Consider the following 20,716-nt stretch of genomic DNA (forward strand, 5'->3'; position numbering starts at 1 on the left):
AAAGGAGTAATCAGTAATCAGTAATTTGATTACATTTTCAGAGTAACTTGCCCAACACTGCTGCTGGCGCAAGTGGAAAATCAGTGAATCTAATTACCGTAATAAAGGAAGGCAAGATACGATGTGTCAACAACTTCCTGTCCCATCCTGTCCTGTCTGCCATAAAGGCCTGGCAACATCTTACCAAAGATGCAGCCGACACAGTCCGTTCAAGGGCAGTAAATTCCACAAATTGTGGTTGAGGGCAAGTATAATTAAAAGATGAGGAATTTTTCCAAACCGTGTGGAGGAATGGAGTTCATATATGGAGTTCAAGAGAGAGGGAAGGACAAGTAATGACTCGCCTAATAACATTACGAATAGAGACACACTCAACCCATATGTCAATGAAGGAATGAGTTGTAACCAGTGTATACTGCATAATAGATAAATGTGGTGCTGATATGCAGGATGTTCCCCTTATTTGTATGTGTAAATTTTTGTATGTTTTGATTGACACTCAAGCATACTGTATCAATGAGCACATACATTTGTGTGACATACAAATCCATCGTATCTGCATGGTTATGGTACTAAGAGATTTGGTCTTACTCTGATATAGAAAAAGGGGTCGGAATTTAGAGTTCTATGCCAAATGTGTCTGACAAATCTTGCATCCTTTTCTAAAGTCAGATCTGTCTAGAGTTTCTTAGCTTCTGACTCTCTAACACTATTTCCCAGAATGCTTACCAAGTGCCATTGCTGACCTTGTCTTCCTGGTGGACGGCTCTTGGAGTGTCGGGCGGGAAAATTTTAAATTCATCCGCAGCTTCATAGCAGCCATGGCAAGCGCGTTTGACCTCGGAGAGGACAAGACTAGAGTGGGTGTGGTTCAGTACAGCACGGACACCAGAACTGAGTTTAACCTCAACCAGTATTTCAAAAAGGCTGAGCTGCTCAGAGCCATTAACAGTTTGCCATACAAGGGCGGCAACACCATGACAGGTACCGAATTCACTCTTATGTATTCATACTGAAACCTGCAAATAATATTACTGCTGAACAACAAAGTTACGATGCGAGTTTCAAGTCTCAGTAATTCTTTTGTGATTTTTGTGCAGGTGAAGCCCTGGACCACCTGCTGAAAAACATGTTCACGGAGACCGCCGGTGCTCGCAAGGGATTCCCTAGAGTTGCTGTAGTTATCACAGATGGGAAATCTCAAGACCCAGTGGAGGGTTACGCCAAGAGGTTGAAGAACGCTGGAGTTGAAATCTTCACTTTGGGTATGTGGTCATTCATCACTGCCGTTTTTCATGGTCTGGATTTCTTCTGCATTCTCACAGGACTGGGTAGCTTTCAAGAAATCCATACGCAAAAAAGAAATCCTTGAAAGGAATTCTGAGAAATAATGCATTATTTATTATTTTTATTCAGGGATCAAAGAAGCAGATGAAGAAGAACTGAAACAAATGTCTTCAACACCCTACAGAACGCACGTGTACACGGTGCCAAATTTCGACATGATCAAAGCTGTGGAGAAATCGCTCATCACGCAGGTGTGCACCAGTGTGGATGACCAGCTCAACTCGCTGGCTAGCGGCGAGGAAGGTAAACAAACAATAACAATTGTAAATCTGCTTTAGCAGGTTTATTAAACACAACCCCGAGCATTAAACATGACCCCATTTTTCCTCTTTCTGTTTATTTGCAGCCATTGAGCCAGCGTCAAACTTGCAAGTCACAGAGGTTGCGTCCAAGTCAATGCGGGTGACGTGGGATGCATCTATAGGGGAGGTGACTGGATACAAGGTGAAGATGGTTCCCATGTTGGCTGGCAGTAAACGTCAGGAGCTGTACGTTGGGCCGACTCAGACCTCTGTGAATGTGAGAGATTTGTCCCCTGATACAGAGTATGAGATCAGCCTGTTTGCACTCAAAGGTCTGACACCCAGTGAGCCGGTTATGGCGATGGAGAAAACCCAGCCCTTAAAAGTATCGCTAGGTGAGGAAAAGTCAGCACTGTTTAACTTTCCACTGTATTCCATTGATTAAATATCTGTTTGACCCACAACCTTTTTTTACTTTTAGAATGTTCTCTCGGTGTGGATGTACAAGCTGACGTCGTTCTCCTGGTTGACGGTTCCTACAGTATCGGACTTACAAACTTTGCTAAAGTTCGAGCTTTCTTGGAAGTCCTGGTCAACACCTTTGACATTGGGCCGGACAAGGTTCAAATCAGCTTGGTCCAGTACAGCAGAGACCCACACACTGAGTTCTACCTGAACACCTATCATGATCTTAGCGCTGTGGTCAAAGCCGTGAGAGCGTTCCCCTACCGCGGAGGTTCCACGAACACCGGCAAAGCAATGACATATGTGAGAGAGAGGATTTTTGTTCCAACCAGAGGCGCTCGTGCAAACGTACCTCGCGTTATGATTCTGATCACCGATGGGAAGTCCTCGGATGCTTTCAAAGACCCAGCGGCTAAGCTTAGGAACACGGATGTAGAGATTTTCGCAGTGGGCGTCAAAGATGCTGTCCGCTCGGAGCTGGAGGCGATTGCTAATCCTCCAGTGGAGACCCACGTGTACACCGTAGAAGACTTTGATGCTTTCCAGAGGATTTCCAACGAGCTAACCCAGTCCATCTGTTTGAGAATTGAGCAAGAGCTTCTGAACATCAAGAGAAGAAGTGAGTAGCGTCCGATTTTACCACTAACTGCTGTTAAATTTGTTGGGCTCTGGGTCCGGATGTGCATAGAACCATATGTTTTGAACTCTGGTTTTGCACCAATTTGTGCTAAAGTTTAAAGGGTTAGTTGACCCAAAAAAGAAAATTCTGTCATCATTTACTCACCCTCATGTTGTTCCAAACTCATGACTTTCTTTCTTTCTTTTTTCTTTCTTTTGTGGAACTTATTTAACAGAATGTCCAAGCTACTCAATTCTAAACAATGAAAATAGTAAGCAGAAGCTGTCAAGCTCCAAAACTAACAAGCATCAATAAGTTCTAGTTGTGTGCTGTATTTTGAATCTTATAAAGTCATACAATATCTTGGAGTTGGAAACAGGCCAACTTAAACTCTATTAGATAACACATACTGCCTGAGCCTGTAACTGTACTGTAACTATTTTTTTGGCAATAAACTGGGATGTGTCCTTTTAGTTGATCAAAGGGAGGAGCCTCATATATTTCGGTTATGCTCTCTCTTCTAGGTCTGATTGCACCCAGGTCTCTGACCTTCTCAGAGGTGACCTCCAGGAGTTTCCGAGCTTCTTGGATAACTGATGCTGTGGATGTGCAGTCCTATCTGGTGCAATACAGGCCTGATGCTGAAACAGAAGCAGGCTACATCTCTGTTTCTGTGCCGGGAGACACCACTACTTCTGTCTTACATCACCTTACTCCAGTCACAAAGTACGAGGTCAAGGTTTATGCCCAGTACCAGAAGGGAGAAAGCTTTCCTATATCGGACTTTGAGACCACACTAGAAGGTGATTGTCTGTTTTCTATAAAAGTTAGCTAAGCTAAGCTAATTACTATTGATGTTCCTTTTGAGACTTTTAAAGGAATAGTTTATCCAAATGTTGTTCTTGATGACTTTCTTTCCTCCATACAACTAAATGTTGAGTATTTTAAAGAATATTCTGGCGAATTTGAGGAAACTGTTCCTTTAAAAGTCACAAGAGCAACCTTTTTGTGATCCTTATGTTCCAATTTGTGCAGAACAAGGATCTGTGAACAACCTGAGAGTTTCCGAAGAGACGACAAGTAGTTTCCGTGTCTCATGGGTGGCTGCTCCCGGTCCAGTGGTGCGGTACAGACTCACATATGTCCCGGTCCGAGGAGATAGTGGGTTGCTAGAAACTGCAACAGATGGCCCTGAGACTACCATTGTTCTGCAGCAACTTTACCCAGTTACTACCTACCGTGTCTCTGTGGCAGCCGAATACCCATCAGGCGTTGGGCCTCAGATGGAGATTGATGGAACGACCAAAGAAGGTGATTGGAACAACTTACACACTTCCCCTCCAAAATACTATGTCCGTTTGAGGGCAGGATGCCATGAGATTATGAGTCTGAATTCCTTTTACTGGAATTTTCTCACAATTTTAAAAGAGAAAGTGCCAGTTCAGCCATTTTTTTTTACATTCATGCAGGTCATTGTAAAATGTTCTTGAATTGTTAGACTAGTAGTCACAGTTAGCTAGATTGGCATTTGTTTAAGAGGGATGCCCACTCATTCTTGCATTTTAATTGGTTGTTTCCCAGGCTTTTTTTTTTTTATATCAGACAACTGGTGTAAAGTTGTACAGTGATTGGTTGAGCAACCAAGCACCTTAAATGAATGGAAAATTTGATTTTGACAAAAACTCTATGAGACGTTTCCCAGAATTTATTTCGTTGAGTTGGCGAAAAATATCTGTTTGGTTAGGCAAAACCTCTGGGTTCTTCATCAAGTCTGAGAGTAGTTAGTGTCCAAGCATGAGCCAGCTGCGTCTTAGTAGCTGCCTACAGCGATGCAGCTGCAGTCTGTCCACAGTTATAATCTGCAAAGGACAAATCCCAGGTCATGACTTTCGACGCCTGTGTTAAACTGTGTTTTATCTGAGACGTTTCCCAGAATTTCTTTCGTTGAGTTGGCGAAAAATATCTGTTTGGTTAGGCAAAACCTCTGGGTTCTTCATCAAGTCTAAGAGTAGTTAGTGTCCAAGCATGAGCCAGCTGCGTCTTAGTAGCTGCCTACAGCGATGCAGCTGCAGTCTGTCCACAGTTATAATCTGCAAAGGACAAATCCCAGGTCATGACTTTCGACGCCTGTGTTAAACTGTGTTTTATCTCTGCATTGTCTCTGTTCCAGTCAACAAATTAGTTTTCTAACTCCTACTTCATCAGTTTCTTAGTTGTGCTGCTTTCAAAGGACACGATTCCTCCAAATTTGTTTGCAAGCGTGTGGTGATCAGACTTGAGATTTTTCACCTGGTGGATGATAAAACCACTTAAAAGCAAGTTTAGACTTACATTGAAGGAGGGAACACTGGGGTTACTTTGTTTTTAAATTATTTCTCTTCGTATATCTGATAGAACGTGGCTCGCCGAGAGACCTGCGTGTTTCTGACGAGACGGTGTCGTCCATGCAGCTGTCCTGGGCTGCTGCGCCAGGAAGAGTCGCTCAGTATCGCGTGTTCTACCAGCCCACAGAAGGTGGTGAGATGAAGGAAGTGGCGGTTAAGGGGGACACCACAGTAGCCTTGCTAAAGAATCTCCAGCCAGGCACAGAGTACCAGCTGGCCGTGAGGGCACGCTACTCCTCTGGGTTAGGCGAGCCACTGCAGGGCACAGGAACCACACTAGAAGGTATGGACATGACATTCCTCTAAGAAACACACAATATGTGCAATGTTATCTTGAGGACACAACCCATTTTGGGGGTGGTGTGATGCAATGGTGAAAGCTCAGGACTCGTAACTGGAAGGTTGCTGGTCCCAACAAAGGAGAGAGCCATAAGCCAGGATCTCATGTGCACTGCTTTTCTTTTTGCCAGCCCCCATTTATTTTCATTGTTGTTCATTAGTAAATGATAACATATGGTTGGATAAAATCAGCAACTTTCCAGTTGCTATTCCTTTAACCCCAGGCTCCTGTATGCTACTTTGGATAAATGCATGTGCAAAATAACATTAGCGCTAAGGCTTCTGAGTACCAGAGGATATAGCCCAGACATATCCCATTTCTTCCCAAGAAACATGATTGAATGTAGAATTGTTGTAATTGTATACTGTTTTTTGTAAATGCAAAAGGCACCCATCGAACTCCCTTTGAGTGCAAGATTTGAGTGCATTATTTTGGATCAGTTGAGAAAGTGCAGCCTTGGAAACACTTGGGCATTTTTAACATCCTCAGCCCTGTCAGAAAGGATAAACAAATAGGTTGAACAGAGCTGAGCGATTATACTGCTCCTTCTTTCATTCAGCCCAGATAAACAGCTCACAGGTCTTTTGGGGTTTCAGAGGACCAAATCTTAAGCTACAGCAACATGGCTACAGTATCTGCAAATGAAATTACCAAGACAAAACCTTGCCCAGGTTCTTAAATCACTGAATTCCGGTAATCTTATGTCACTGAACCTTCAGTGTCAGATTTGAGGTCCAAAGATCAGAGCCCAGAAGGAGTTAAGTGATGGTTTTAAATGATGGAAAACCTGTTAAAGGGATAGTTTACCTAAAAGTCTAAATTCTGTCATCATTGAGCTTAAAAGAAGTACCCTGGGCTGTCAAGATTACTTTTGAATGAAAACATATAGTGACCAAAAATGGGTTCTGAAGCTATAACTCAGCCTTGTGAACCTTGTATGGCTCAAATGAAATGATTAACACCTTTTCTTGGTATTATTGCTCATATGTTTTTGTATTCACTGCCATTACTTTACCCAGCTGAGGGTCATAAATATGGCAGATGAGCAGAAAATCCATGTGACTGAAACAGATCAGCTTCTGAAGACTTGGGATATATTGCCTAAGTGGTGCTTTTTTTGTCTTTTGTGGCAAGATATATTAGTTTGGAAGAACACGAGGGAGAGTAAATGATGTCATAACTTTTGGGCGAATGATTCTTTAAATGAGAATAGCTGAGTTTGTTTTTGGTAGGCTAGAGATTTGGCCTGGGTTGTTCTCTTCTGTGGACCATGTAGTGGTTTGTATACCATGCAAGAGTCCTGTTCTCGAAATCTGATCTGTGAGAAACGTAGCATTATGGCTTGATTATGGACTGACATAGAAGATTATGAGATGGTGATTTCAGCTCCTCCACCCATCCATTGAGACTCGGTCAGTGGGAGCTGGACTAAATGAAGCTCTTTAATGCAGATAGTTACGTAATGCAGGAACTATTGAGTTCTGGAACAAAGGGGTAGAGCAGTCACTTAGACATCTCTGTTCCTTCCTTTGCATCCTCATGAGGATATGGATAAGGAGAAGCATGAAAGATTTCCGTTCTGTCCCCAATCTAATGCAGGTGTGTGTTGACCGAGCTCTGGTCCAGTTTATGACCTAGCGTGTCCATTTGTAGAGTAGAGAAGGTCTACAATCCCAGATGCTACGTACATTTAGCGATAATTCATGCTGTCTTAGCTCATCATTGACCTGTCTGTGTGCAGCTAGTCTTCAACAAGTTCAATTACCTCAAAAAGAATGATTTCCAGCAAATCGCTGAGAAGACCTTGAGGCTTTCTGTATAAAAAAGGGAAATGCTACGTGACGCTATAATAGTTCCCATATTTCTTACTTAAATGTTATTTCTGTTGTTTTAAAGCTACACTGACCTAAAGAATTGTTATAAAATCAGTGTTTAAAGGGATTTGCAACCTACTGTAGTTCTACAGTTACCCTTTAAACAAAAAAAAACATACATTTTCTGCAAGGTAATTGAAGTGGTATGCAAAGTGACAGTCTTGTAGCCTATCTGCCGAATCCGTTGCTCTAAAAATGTGTGTCTGTGACGTCGCTGAGTGAAAACCATGAAAGTGAAATCAGCTGTTTTGTTTCACCATCTCACAGAAGACTGAAAAATGAATCAAAAGGGTTTCCATCTGCATATATACAAAGGAGAATCAGGAGACGTGAGGAGTTCGCATTCGCTCCTCTGCTTCTCCAAATTCTCAGAATCCTGCAGTGATTTAAGAGTGTATATTTCTCACGTGTACTAACATCTTCATGTAGAATAAATATATATATATATATATATATATTTTGCATTGTCAACTTTTAAAGAAACAGTTGTCTCAATTGACCTATCGGTAAGCCCCTCCCCTCGAACGCAGATGAGCCAATGGCAGCCGAGTATCAGTTGCACGGGGACCGGAACTCAGACATTTGTTCAAATTGTTCATTTTCTGGTTGGCATACTCTCATTAAGTTACAATTTTCATCTGCTCAAGCAAAACGTTAATGTCATCTTGTGCTTCAGCAAGGTATATCTGGCTAAAACTATCTATTGTTAAAGTTAGTGAGTCCATGCTAACGTACAAACCTAAATAGCGAACTGCTCTCACATCATGTACAGTGTAGGTCAAAAACACATAAACCAAGGTCTACATTTCAGTGCCTCTCCATATGAAACTGGTTAAATGTAAATTAATTGAATCTTACACTGCGGTACATGAACAGTGTTGATCCTGGATGTTGTGATTGCGATCGTAACTGAAACTGAAATAAAAATAAATGAAAACTGTATAGACATTAAAAAGTATAATAATTTTAATATTTAAAAAACTATAACTAATAAAAATGACAGAAGCACAGAACAATATCACTAAAATGTTAATTAACATTAAAATGGAAAATACAAGAATAATAACATTCAAAATATTAAAAAACTATAATATAATGTAATTTTTATATTATTTATAATATTAATAATTTCACTATATTCCATATTGATTACAAGTATTACACAGACATTTATCCAGAAACAAGATTTAAAGTGGCTCCATTAGTCTATCTTCAATATGTCCTTACATCACTAGAAATGCCTGGAGGTCATACTGTATATCTGATGGTAAATCAATCTCCCTGAGACACTGTCACATCATTTAAGTAAAAGTATTTCATAATGTGATGTAAAAAATGTGAAGAAGTCTGCTTAGAAGAGGCTGTCTCAAAATCCTTAAGTGGAGTGCTTTTGGGACTCTGTAGTGGGTTTTGTAAGGTGTGTGTGTTTGTGTGTTGACTTTAGACTTTATGACTGACTGTTAAGTGTAGTTTCACCTGAATGAATTAGTGCTCATTGCAGTCCTGACACACCTGCACCAATGACACCAGAGACAGCATGAGAAATGGTCCATCTGCTTCTAGAAATATATCAGATTATGGCCAAGGGTGATTCTGCTAAAATACAGCTTGGAATGATTTTTTTTTCTTGCTTAAAATTATTTTTCTGAGAGTAAGACTTTCAACTTTGGTCCTGAGCTTTCCCTACACCACACCACCCAGTTTCTAACATTTCTACCCATAATTTCAGTATATTAAAGTTAATTTTGTGTGTTGCCTGCAGAGGTGGGCTCACCGAGAGACTTGATAACCAGTGATGTGACAGACACCAGCTTCATGGCATCATGGACGGCCGCTCCAGGAAGAGTGAGGCAGTATCGTGTTCGCTGGAAGTCTCTGCTTTCTGCAGAGTCTGGGGAGAAGATGGTGCCCGGGGATGTGACCAGCTCGCTGTTGGAGAACCTCACCCCTGAAACACGCTACCAGGTGTCTGTGTTAGCGTCGTATGACAGAGGCGATGGAGAACTACTTGTGGGAGAGGAGACCACTGATGGTACGTAAATATGTTTTAGCTGTTATTGTAGTAACCTCATATTTTCAAAATCAGGAGTTTGTGAAGAACTGCATGAGTTGGTGAGTTGATGAACGCTAATAATTAATTAAATGATAAAATAAATAAGGGGAATGCACAATTAATTGAAATAAATTTGAAATTGTGATACGGCTTTTATGGCTTTTAAGGCTGCAGTTTAGTCTAACGCAGTGCATGCTTCAGAGTAAAGTGTGACACTGTGTTAAATTTCCAGCATTTTTTTTCAGCATCATCAAGTTCTCTGTTACCAGATTTGTAACAAGAAGCATTTTAATGAAACATAGGCTGCATCTGAAAATACATACTTCTCTACCATAGAATAAGCGAAAAACAGTATGTGAAAAAGTGTAGTATGTCAATTTTACAGTATTTATAGCCGAAAAGTACAGGTTACTTCACAGCAAAATTGTTAGGTGTGCATCTGATAGACACTTTACTATCCCATGAGGCCATGGGAGAGGATTTGTAAATGGCAAGATCACATGACAAAGAAGACATGAATAAGTAATTACAGTCGGTTTACATGCATTATTCTATTAAAATACATTAAAAAATAAAAGTTTGAAAGTGAAGAATTTTAAGAATAGTAGTACTGTAATTTGTGATGTAAAATAAAATGGATATAATTATCAAATAGTCATTTTTAATTAAAAAGTACTATTAAATCAGTACCATGGCAATATATTAATTATATTAATTAATTTCTATTTATTTATTTATTTATATACGCAACTTATACTGTAAATTATAAAATATAAATCTCTGGGTATTTCAAGAAAATATGTTATGTCAAAAGGGTTTGTGTAACAAAAAGGGATCACTGTTCTTAATAAATGTTCTTCAGTGGTTCAGTCTTCAAGAACTATTTATCACTGTACAGGGCTCTTGATTTGCTGCATGGTTCTTTGAAATTAAAAAGGTTCTTGATGTTGAGGTTCTTCTGATCAACATATTGGCTCAGGAGTACATACGGTTTTCTGAAGATGCATGGAACCTAAAAATGTTGTTCTGTGGTATCATGGAAACTTAAAACGGTTCTCAAATGACTGTAAAACTCATTTTGGAAGATTTAATAGTGTAAATAGAACCCAATGAAACCATTTGGGATGATTGGCTCATTGAAGGAAGCTGGAGGTTAGGTTGGGTTGGGTTAGATCAGGGTTATGGTTATCTTTAATTCTAGCAAACATCTTCCAGGAAAGAAAAATGGTTCTTAGGGTAATACAGACGTGACAGGACATACACGCCTGCGCCTCAGGCTTAACCATCTAAAGTGCATCAATCAACAACTGCAATCTATGGTACTCGATCGAAGGAAAGGAATGGAAAAGGATGAGAAACCTTTGAATCTTAGCTAGTTGAAAAATTATTTAATGTTAGCATGACTACTTCAATTTGCGGTTTTGCGGTTTTGCGCTTGGCACCGAATCTTGGTGAGTACGGTGAGTTTTGAGTTTCTGTGCAGTAGTCACTTGCCTCCGGGTGGAAAAAGTGAGCTGACACGGTGAACAACACGGGTGCAGTGAACATCGCCGCTGCGGAAAGAGCAGTTTTAAAGGGTTGCATGTGTGCAGGGCAGCCCATAATACGAGCCGTATGTCAACCGGGATGCTGGCTGAAGCGTGGATGCGTTTTCTCTACTCAACTCAAACTCATAGAAACATGACACCAGTGTGGGGATCGAGAGAATATTGGAAGGAAAACTTTTGCTTCCTTTTGGCATGCTTGTAGTTTCGCGTTCACCTCTGACCATCCCTGCTTGTCTGTTTTGATTTCACTTGTCAGTTTTTGATTTATCCAGGCCAGTCTAGTCGAATTTTAGTCAAACGTTCTTATTTTTGTCTGTTTGTAGCATCTGCGTCTGCCAAGGCTTTACTGGTGTCTGATGAAACCGAACGCACCATGCGCGTGACATGGAAGGCCGCTCCGGGCCCCGTGGTCAGCTACAGGCTCACGTACATCCCTGAAGACGGCGGTAAAGAGATGACGATTAAGATCCACGCCAACGTCACCAGCACCATGCTGAGGAAACTGCAGTCCCTGACCACCTACAACATCAAAGTACATCCCATTTACAAACGAGGAGAAGGAAAAGCAAGGCAAGGAGTAGGAACCACACGTACGTTGGCCAATAATTCAAAGCCCATGAGTCACAGATATGTGCAGACACAGGCACGCATCACCACAGTACACTACAAAAAATTACACTCCTCCAAAGTATTATGGTCTTGTTTTTTAGTACAAATATCTTAAAGTTCTTAATTCAAGATTTGAGAAGCAACATGACTTAATATATCTGAAAAAAATGTATCAAAGTGAGTTTATGCAAGAAAAATACCTGCCAGTGGGGTAAGAAAAATCTTAAAACTTAATTTGAAAACTTAAAAATCTTTAAACTTAATTTAAAGGAAAAACAAGATTGCTTTTCTGACCCCATTGGCAGCTATTTATTTTTCTCGTTTTAAGCAAAAACTCCTTCTTTCCTACTTTCTTTTTATATGTTTTTACTAAAAGAATTACATTCTTAATCAGTATTTATGTCTCGTTTTTTAGTACAAATATCTAAGAATTCCTAAATCAAGAAGCAAATGAAGATATTAAGTCTTCTTTTCTGAAAAGAATGTATTAAAATTAAATGAGTTTAAGCTTAAAACAAGAAAAAAAATATCTGCCAGTAGGATCAGACAAATAAGCTTAATTGATAGCAAAAACAAGATTATTTTCCTGACATTTCTTCTTGTTTTAATCAATAACGTACTTAATTTTGATTCATTTTTCAAAAAACAAGACTTAATATCTTAAGTCATCCTGCTTCTCAAGTAAATGTTTCTTAATTTAGGAATGTTTACATATTTATAATGAAAAACAAGACAAAAATTAATACTGAAAAAAAAACATTTTTGTGGTATAGGGTTATGGATTGGAACAAAGGACTAACATTAAAGTGTTCAACTTCAGTGCATAACGCCGCCTAAATAATTCTTGCTACATGAATTATTACTCAAAGTATTCTTAATTGTGCTCAAACGTAAGATTTTCACCTAATGAACGATAAAACAGACAAAAAACACATTGACTTAACATTGGAAGAGGGACCTGAGCCGTATCAAGAGACCAGAATATCACACTATTCAGACTTTTGGCTTGGTCCAGTAAGCAACCTATCAATCCTAAACACCTTAGCAACTGCATAGCAATGTCCTGAAAGCGCCTTAGCATCACGCAAGTCACATATTATTTACTCAGAAAATTTCAGATCTAGTGATCACATTAGCAAATGCTGATATCTGCGTTTCTTCATCCTGCAGTGTCACCATTTAAAGCCCCAAGAAACCTACAGACCTCTGAACCCACTAAAACCAGTTTCCGTGTCTCCTGGGATCCTGCTCCCGGTGATGTACGAGGGTACAAAGTCACTTTCCATCCCAGCGGAAATGAGGTTGATCTGGGAGAATATCTTGTCGGGCCGTACGACAACACGGTTGTTCTAGAGGAACTCAGGTAATGTTTAGCATCAACTTTAGATGCTTCTCTTAACATAAAGATGCTAATCATACTTCTTGTTTTGAGTTGACGCATATGGTTTCAGTTTTGTCCTTCATTCACAGAGCTGGAACTAAATACTCCGTGGCTGTTTTTGGCATGTTTGATGGAGGTGAAAGTATGCCTTTGGCCGGGGAGGAGAAGACCACCCTCTCTGATGCACCTGAATCTCCTCCTCTTGATCTCCCTGGTATAATCTCAGCACATCATAAAATAACATCATATTTGTTTGTTCTAGGCATGTACATTCTGTTGAGAAATAAAGCAGTTTAAAAGTAACCAAAAATACAAGTAAAGTGCTGAAATTAGGACAAAAAAAGACAGAATTGAGTCAATGAGTATACATTTATTAATGCAGTACAAATAAATATAATTTAATATAATACAAATATAATAACAAAAAAATAATGTGATAATAAATAAGTGCATGAGAAACTCAGAACAAGTAATTAAGTATATATGAAATATATAGAAATTATATATATAAAACAAACATGTAACAATGACATAATATTATTATTAAAAAAAAGAATGAGCTCGTTCTGATGAACAGAAGTGAATAAATGGACACTGTTTGCATGGCGAGCTCAAGCGTATGGTTTGCAGTTGCGAGCTCGAAGTCTTTGGCAGCATAGTTCGCCAGCAACAGCGTCTTGAGTTTGATTCTGGCTGCTATTGGCAGGCAGTTTAAAGACTTGAGCGTAGTCCTAACGTGAAAGACTTTCCAGAGGTTAAGTCGTGCAGCAGTGAGGAGTTAAGCAGCAGATGCAGGGAGGATGATGGGAGTGTGTTGCAGAAGTTTAGTTGTGAAACGACCAGAACAAAGGTCATGTGAGGGCACAGTTTTCCACATGTATCAACAGGATCTGACTGTAAACTTGTCTAAACCAGTGACCTGGTCAAGCAGGTTCACTCTAAGGTTCTAAAAGTCAAAACAGTTCTTAAATACTTGTTACATTATTACATGACTCATCAGGAAATTAAACATTCCAAAGGGAAAAAAAAATATTTGTCTTGAATATTTCATCAAAATAATGCAACTTATTAAATCTAATAGCTCATGCAATAATTTAATTCACCATGTCATAATCAGTCCTTTTCATCTCATCTGGCAACATATCTTGTGTGTAAGAGTTTGCCTGCGACGTGAGTTCAGGGAAAATAATGCTCTGTTTTTAGTAATGCACTATTTCATAGAAGAGAGAAGGCCACTGAATAGCACAAGGTTAGGAAAGTGTTATGTTTATTTGACAAAACCCTGACATGCAGCGATGGAGAGCAGATTAAACTAACAGTGGTATAACATCATACCAGCTTACAGTGTCTTTTGAACATTTTTACTTATTTTTCTATTTTTAAACCTTTTTTTAGGTAGTTTCCATCATTTTAGATAATTCTGCCACTATTAATTTAATACACTATTTTATTTTATTTCATTTCATTTCATTATTTCTGTTTAGCTTTTTTAATTAATATAGTTATATTTTTAATTCTAGTATCTGGTCTACCAACTCTAAGCAGTTTGACCAAGATGGTTTTCAAGTTGAAACTCTATATACAGTAGACCATGTAGATCATCTAATGATGACCTTCGTGGACCAGCTACAATCAGCTGGTACCAGATTTTCCAGCAAGAAACCGGTTCCACCTCACTCTTTATTATATATATTTATTTTCTGATCATGCTTGTAAACAAATCAATTTCACAAGATATTTTTCAATTGCAGACCATGTTTGATGGTGTCCAGAGAGGTCACCAGTGTTCTAGCCTCAGTTTTGGGGCTCCTCTCACATTCAATAGCTATCTGGAGCTCCACACGTCCTACGGAGGTGGAATGCGCAAAAGAGAAACAGCTCGTATTTCATGCATCACAAACGGCTGCTTCTTTTCTCTGTAGAACAGAAGCAATGACAATTCCAGGAAAATTGCCTCCAGGGCCGGATGCCAAAAGGGATTTGGATGCAACGCAAGACTGAAGATTCAAAGAAGAAAACTAGAAATTGAATGGAAAGAGTCTGTAGCTTCAAGAAATGAACACGAAATAAAAGTCTTCTCTAGAAGTGTGATGCTTATAAGCTATTGCAGTGTAAATGTGCTTTTTTATTTGCTGTGAGCATGTGTACATGTCTCTTCCTGTTTCTCATCGCTCTCCTGCTGAACTCCGCTCTGCCATCAGCAGACATTATACAATCACATCTAAGCTCCTCTTGGCGTTTCTCGCTGGTGTTTTACTTGCAGAAAAACAGTGTGTAACCACAGCCAAGGCTGATATTGTACTGCTGGTTGATGGATCCTGGAGTATCGGCCGCTTGAACTTTAAAACCATCCGGACTTTTATTGGTCGCATGGTGGGCGTCTTTGACATTGGCCCCGACAAGGTTCAAATTGGCAAGTCTCTTGTGCTTCTGTTTACTTGCATGTTTTTAGATGTACTAAGGTATATTCATGCATATGGTCTCCAGATGTGACCTTTATGCTAGGGCAATATTGAGTTATTACCAGTCATCGTCTCACTTGCATCATAATGGTGTGTGCTTCTCTCCCAGGTTTGGCTCAGTACAGTGGGGATCCCAAAACCGAGTGGCATTTGAATGCCCACGCCACCCGTGAATCCCTGCAGGAGGCCGTGACCAACTTACCCTACAAAGGCGGAAACACAATGACTGGTACCGACCCATTACATATGTGCTTTATTGTTTACAGTCTTGAAGATACACATGTATTAGGCCATCTGAATTCCTGAAAACAACATTTAATGGCAAATTGTGTACCATTTTCATGATAGAAAAAAACCCCAGAAAGCTCATGCCTAAACATAGAGTGCAACAGTTGGGTTACAGAAGTAAAAACCCCTATAGGGGAATTGTTTTTTAACAGTAAGTTATAAACCTTTAAAGATAGACTTACTGTGTGCCATGATGTTGCAAAATGATGCTATTTGCTTTAGCCTGCATTATTTCAACTTATTTGTTAAATAATTGTTTTTAACAGCAGAATTCCTGGTGAAAAAGTACATTACCCATGATTCTGCAGAGAAATCTACACCAATCAGAGAATCAAAATAAGCAAATCAGGCCAAATCACGCTTGATTTGATCCATAGATTATAGGAAACATATGAAGGTCAATCCACATTAGAAATAATGAAAAATTCTGACCATCAGATGAAACCAACCTGCTGCTTCTGTTTCCAAAGGTATGGCCTTGAACTACATCCTCCAGAACAACTTCAAACCAAATATGGGTATGAGACCCGATTCTCGTAAAATTGGTGTCCTTATTACCGACGGCAAATCTCAGGATGAGATTGTAGTGAATTCTCAGAGACTGCGTAACTCGGACATTGAGCTCTATGCCATCGGTAAGTTCTTTTCTTCTTGACTTTGTTGGCATTCTGTCAATTCAGTCTCAGTGGAAAATGAAAGTCTGCATGCTAGCAAGAGATACTCAACCCAGAGCTCTCCTGTGTCCAAATATCTCACAACGTTTCATTTGGCAAGACTACAGCTTAATCTGCGTCTCGTTGACCCAGCTGAAGTAATTGAGATCTTTCAATAATGATCTCCTCTTGGCTCCTAGGCGTGAAAAATGCAGATGAAAATGAGTTGCGATCCATTGCCTCCGACCCTGATGAAATCCACATGTACAATGTCAACGACTTCTCCTTCTTGTTGGACATCGTGGACGACCTCACTGTCAACCTCTGTAATAGTGTTAAAGGCCCAGGTACAGTCACGCACTTGACTAGTGTATGTTTTGAATGCAAAACAGTCTACGAATCTAAACAAAGCTGTCCTGGATCTGTTCTACAGACTAGAATAAAAAACCAAGAACTCCCAAAGTTTGGCTCAGCTGAACTGCTTGAACTCTTGCCATCCATTTTTGATTTGCACTCTTGTTTTCCCAGACGGTTCTTTGTTTTTTTACTAATAATCTCGCTGAAAAGACTGTGAGGAAAAACTGTAGGCTGCACTCCGATCGTCCTTGGGGGATAGCAGTGATTTACAGAACTATGAAACTTGTGATATATAACCCATTTAACCTTTTGCAAGAAGCTAATAGGCCTGAGGAAGATTTACAGTCTAACTGTAAACTGGTTTGAGAGCCACCACTGCTCATATTTTCCCATTGCTTTCTATGAACCAGGTGGCGGCCCAGGGACGCCCACTGACCTGGTGACTTCAGAGGTTACACACTACTCCTTCCGTGCTACCTGGATGCCACCCGACGAGCCAGTGGAGAAATTTCGTATCGAGTACGTCCCTGCCGCAGGAGGAATAACTGAAGTGGTGAGTGTTAAAATCACATATATTTCCGGCTCGTGTTCAAATGGAAATGCATGCATACTTTACAGACTTTTGGAATTGATGGCACTTTCATTTGCTAGCTTCTTGTGCAAAAATTCATTCTGTAGCTCTGTGTCTGTGTAGTGAGCTGCCTTATAAAGCAACCTCCAAATCATCACCGAACATCAAAAATCTCTTATTTGGATCACTCTATATAGGCATAAACTATTTAGCTGTGTCTTCAGCTGCTTCTTGAAAGTTGTGATGGTTTCAGCAGTTTGGGTGGAGGTTGGCAGCTCATTCCAACAGAGAGGAGCAGAGAGGGTGAAGGTTTTGGGAAAAAGCAACTTTGTGACTGTTATGAATGAACAACAGATGTAAAGACTCACAATTGATTCTGGTAGAGTTTGATATTTGCATGTTGACACAATACTATTATAAGTTTAAATATATGTAGCAGCTTTATAAGTATATAAAGTTTAAACATTCTTAAATTAGTTTTCATTATTTATCAGCAGTTTTCTGTATTGAATGAAATATTTAAGTATAATCTGCATTTCACTTAATTTGTCTGGCATGTATTTTTATGCTAAGCTTGTTGCATTCTGGGATTTATTTTTCACAATGCTGCCTTCAAAATTGGCTAAAGCAAGGCATTCATATTCCTACTTAAGTTTTGCATTGGGAGTACATCTATGATGCCTTAAAATGCTGTCTAGGTAGACAGCTCACTAACGTTTGGAACAGAATTTATATGTGCATATTTCTTTATTATTGTGCCTATTGCATGGTCACCATAAAAGTCAAGTTTGATGAAGAGCAACATTTGACATTTAATTTCCATATCTCTACATACCTCTTGTGTAATCTTAGTAACTTCTATAGAACCGGACAGCTTTCATATAACATTCATTCAGAGATATGCAGCTTGTCGTATTTTATTTTAACGTATACGCTGTCTATAGGGCTTAAAAGTATCACATATCATTATGGGCTGAACTAGATCCCATAAATCTCACAACATGCCCTGCGTGTTCCTGCACTGAATTCCGACCTCTAAGAACCTGCAACTTCAGAGAGATGATTTCAGATGGCCACATGCCTCCCCTTTTCACCCCTCCGTCTTGTGTAATACCCCTCTCAGCAGACAATCACCTCTCCCTGATGATGTTTTACAGATGTTCGTTGATGGCGAAGAAAACACAGTTGTCCTGGTCAAACTTACGCCCATGACAGAGTATATTGTCAGGGTGTATGGAGTGATCGGTGAGGAGAGCAGCGAGCCTTTGAAAGGAACCGAAACCACACGTAAGTTAACCTTTCCTGCTGTTTATCGCACTCGTCCTCCTACTGTTCAGTCTCATTGTATGATGAAATTCACTGCATAAACATATCTTTACCTCAACCACTGGAAACTGGAGCTGTTTCCTTGCATACTGGGCTATATTCAAAACCTTATTAGCTACATTCTAACATGGCAACTGTACATGAGCAAACATAACACATTTTCTGAAGTAAATATAGTTTTATTTATAATTGAAACTGCCTGCATTTTCCACCAACTTTTGAATGACTGAGCGTGTCACAGTGTCTCGTCCACAAAAGACGGATGCAGTGAATTTGGTATATCCTATATGTGTTGGGAGCTTGCTAATGATGCCTGAAAATGTGTTTAGGTAGGCAACTTAGTATTGTTTGGAGCAGAGCCAATATAAAACCGCAAAGAAATACTGCAGCTCCTATAACTTACAATTTTAATGCTGGTTTCCACATCACAATACGAAGCAGCTGTAAAATCTGTGAAGTGGTCCCTTGTCAACAGCTTAGTTTTGCTCTTATGGACGGACAAAGTAAACTTGAATCATTTTTACAGATTTAAAGTAAACAGAACATCTTAATTGGCTATTCTCACTTTAAAGTGTTTTTTACATTTCTCACTATAATGTTTATGATCAACATTACAAGGCCTTATCCCATCGTAAAGAGGGCCTTATCGTTTTGTCATGAGCCACTTGGATGCAATAATCTGCCGTGGTCACTGTGGCTTTAGCTTTATGGTCATTTAATTGCTCATGTTTGACCAAAGTGTGAACATTGATGAAAAATCACAACTTTTTATTATTCTTTTTATATAAAGCTGCATTTTAGATCAAAGTTTCCCTCTTTTGGATTTCCCCAGTGCCCCTACCTGCTGTCACCAGCATGACCGTGTACGACGAGGCCATAACGTCCATGAGGGTCAGATGGGAACTAGTGAGCGGAGCCAGTGGGTACTTGCTGAACTACAACACCATCAACGCCAGCGTGCCCTCTGGAAAGATGGAGGTGAGTGCCTGTCGCGCTGACGCCTTCCAGAACACCCTCCAGACGATCTCTCAAAATTTCCACCTCTGCTTTATTATTTAAGCTTTATTATTTATTATTAAAGCTCAAGGCAAAGTAAACCTACCTCTGCCAGCAGCTCCTTTAGCATAGCCAGATGGTCTAGGTAGGGACTGGGAGCAACTGTTTTACAACGCTGTACAGGCCTATAAGAAAGAAAATCACAAATGAGAGCAATATGAAATTTTCCTCAACCATTTCAAATCTATAATCTTATTTTTTATTTTACAGTAAATTATATATTATAGTACTATATTCATATTTTGAATGATTAGCTTTTATTTTTATATCTACAATTTTCATTCAAATTTTAGTTTGTTTTAGTAAATTTGTTGTGTGCTATTGTAATTTTTATTAGTATTTCAAAAATATTTCTATTAAAAATATTATTTTCTCATTTTCATTTAATATTTATTTTTTTCACCTAATATTTATATTTTATTTAATATTAGCTTTATTTATTTTTATTTAATTTTATATTTTTTGATAGTTATAATTTGAATTTGAATTTTAGTTTTATTTATTTAATTAAAGTGTAAATTAATAAAGTCAAATTTAGTTGACAAACAGAATATTCAATGAGGATTTTTCAGTCGGTAATAAAAGAAACGAGATCTTAAACTGTGCTCAGAGTTGCAAAGATACTGAAGTCTGCAATCAAAAATGATAGATACCATCTTGAACTCGAGCATTTCTCAGATTCCTTTGAAAACAAACCATTTTATCTTCTATCCACATTTTATAGCTCTATACTCTTCTTGTACTGTATGTCAACTATTATTTATTTCACCTTAGGAACTTTAGGAGACATCTGAGACCAAGTTGATAATTAAATTAGGCTTAACCGAAAACTCCATTTGGTCTCCTGAGCAATGAAATCTTCCTTTAGGGGGTCTACAAAATGCAGACTTGCCCAACACGTAAGCTTTTGGCAAAAACGAGTTAATGCTGCCTGTTCTGGATCAGTTTCCTCCCTGAACTCATGTACATAATAGTACCCAAATATCAACAGATGCTCTGTGTTTTTTGGAAAAGTCACAACCATCATCCCAGGAGATCAGGCTGATCTGATTTAGTCTGGAAGAGACATACCTTAACAACTGGGAGTGTTCCTCATAACAAGTCTTGTCTCACTGGGCCATTGCTTCGCTAATGTCCGGTCC

The 20,716-nt window shown here is 39.2% G+C and overlaps 1 protein-coding gene across 1 annotated transcript in view; it reads left to right on the top strand.

Annotated features, from left to right (window-relative positions):
• Nucleotides 1–20,716, top strand: part of LOC107704073 (collagen alpha-1(XII) chain-like) — an 83,584-nt gene that overhangs the window by 5,801 nt on the left and 57,067 nt on the right. The window contains exons 6-24 of the mRNA XM_016506917.1: nucleotides 721–984; nucleotides 1,101–1,265; nucleotides 1,417–1,590; nucleotides 1,694–1,984; nucleotides 2,071–2,673; nucleotides 3,198–3,476; nucleotides 3,709–3,984; nucleotides 5,068–5,340; nucleotides 9,034–9,303; nucleotides 11,195–11,461; nucleotides 12,651–12,843; nucleotides 12,951–13,075; nucleotides 15,125–15,274; nucleotides 15,433–15,552; nucleotides 16,082–16,246; nucleotides 16,465–16,611; nucleotides 17,032–17,174; nucleotides 18,350–18,479; nucleotides 19,351–19,496. Of these exons, the coding sequence (XP_016362403.1) occupies nucleotides 721–984; nucleotides 1,101–1,265; nucleotides 1,417–1,590; nucleotides 1,694–1,984; nucleotides 2,071–2,673; nucleotides 3,198–3,476; nucleotides 3,709–3,984; nucleotides 5,068–5,340; nucleotides 9,034–9,303; nucleotides 11,195–11,461; nucleotides 12,651–12,843; nucleotides 12,951–13,075; nucleotides 15,125–15,274; nucleotides 15,433–15,552; nucleotides 16,082–16,246; nucleotides 16,465–16,611; nucleotides 17,032–17,174; nucleotides 18,350–18,479; nucleotides 19,351–19,496 (4,181 nt within the window). The remainder of the gene's footprint in view (nucleotides 1–720; nucleotides 985–1,100; nucleotides 1,266–1,416; nucleotides 1,591–1,693; nucleotides 1,985–2,070; nucleotides 2,674–3,197; nucleotides 3,477–3,708; nucleotides 3,985–5,067; nucleotides 5,341–9,033; nucleotides 9,304–11,194; nucleotides 11,462–12,650; nucleotides 12,844–12,950; nucleotides 13,076–15,124; nucleotides 15,275–15,432; nucleotides 15,553–16,081; nucleotides 16,247–16,464; nucleotides 16,612–17,031; nucleotides 17,175–18,349; nucleotides 18,480–19,350; nucleotides 19,497–20,716) is intronic.

This window comes from Sinocyclocheilus anshuiensis, unplaced genomic scaffold (genome assembly GCF_001515605.1).
Source record: "Sinocyclocheilus anshuiensis isolate Anshui unplaced genomic scaffold, SAMN03320099.WGS_v1.1 scaffold534, whole genome shotgun sequence".
Taxonomy (NCBI): Eukaryota; Metazoa; Chordata; class Actinopteri; order Cypriniformes; family Cyprinidae; genus Sinocyclocheilus; species Sinocyclocheilus anshuiensis.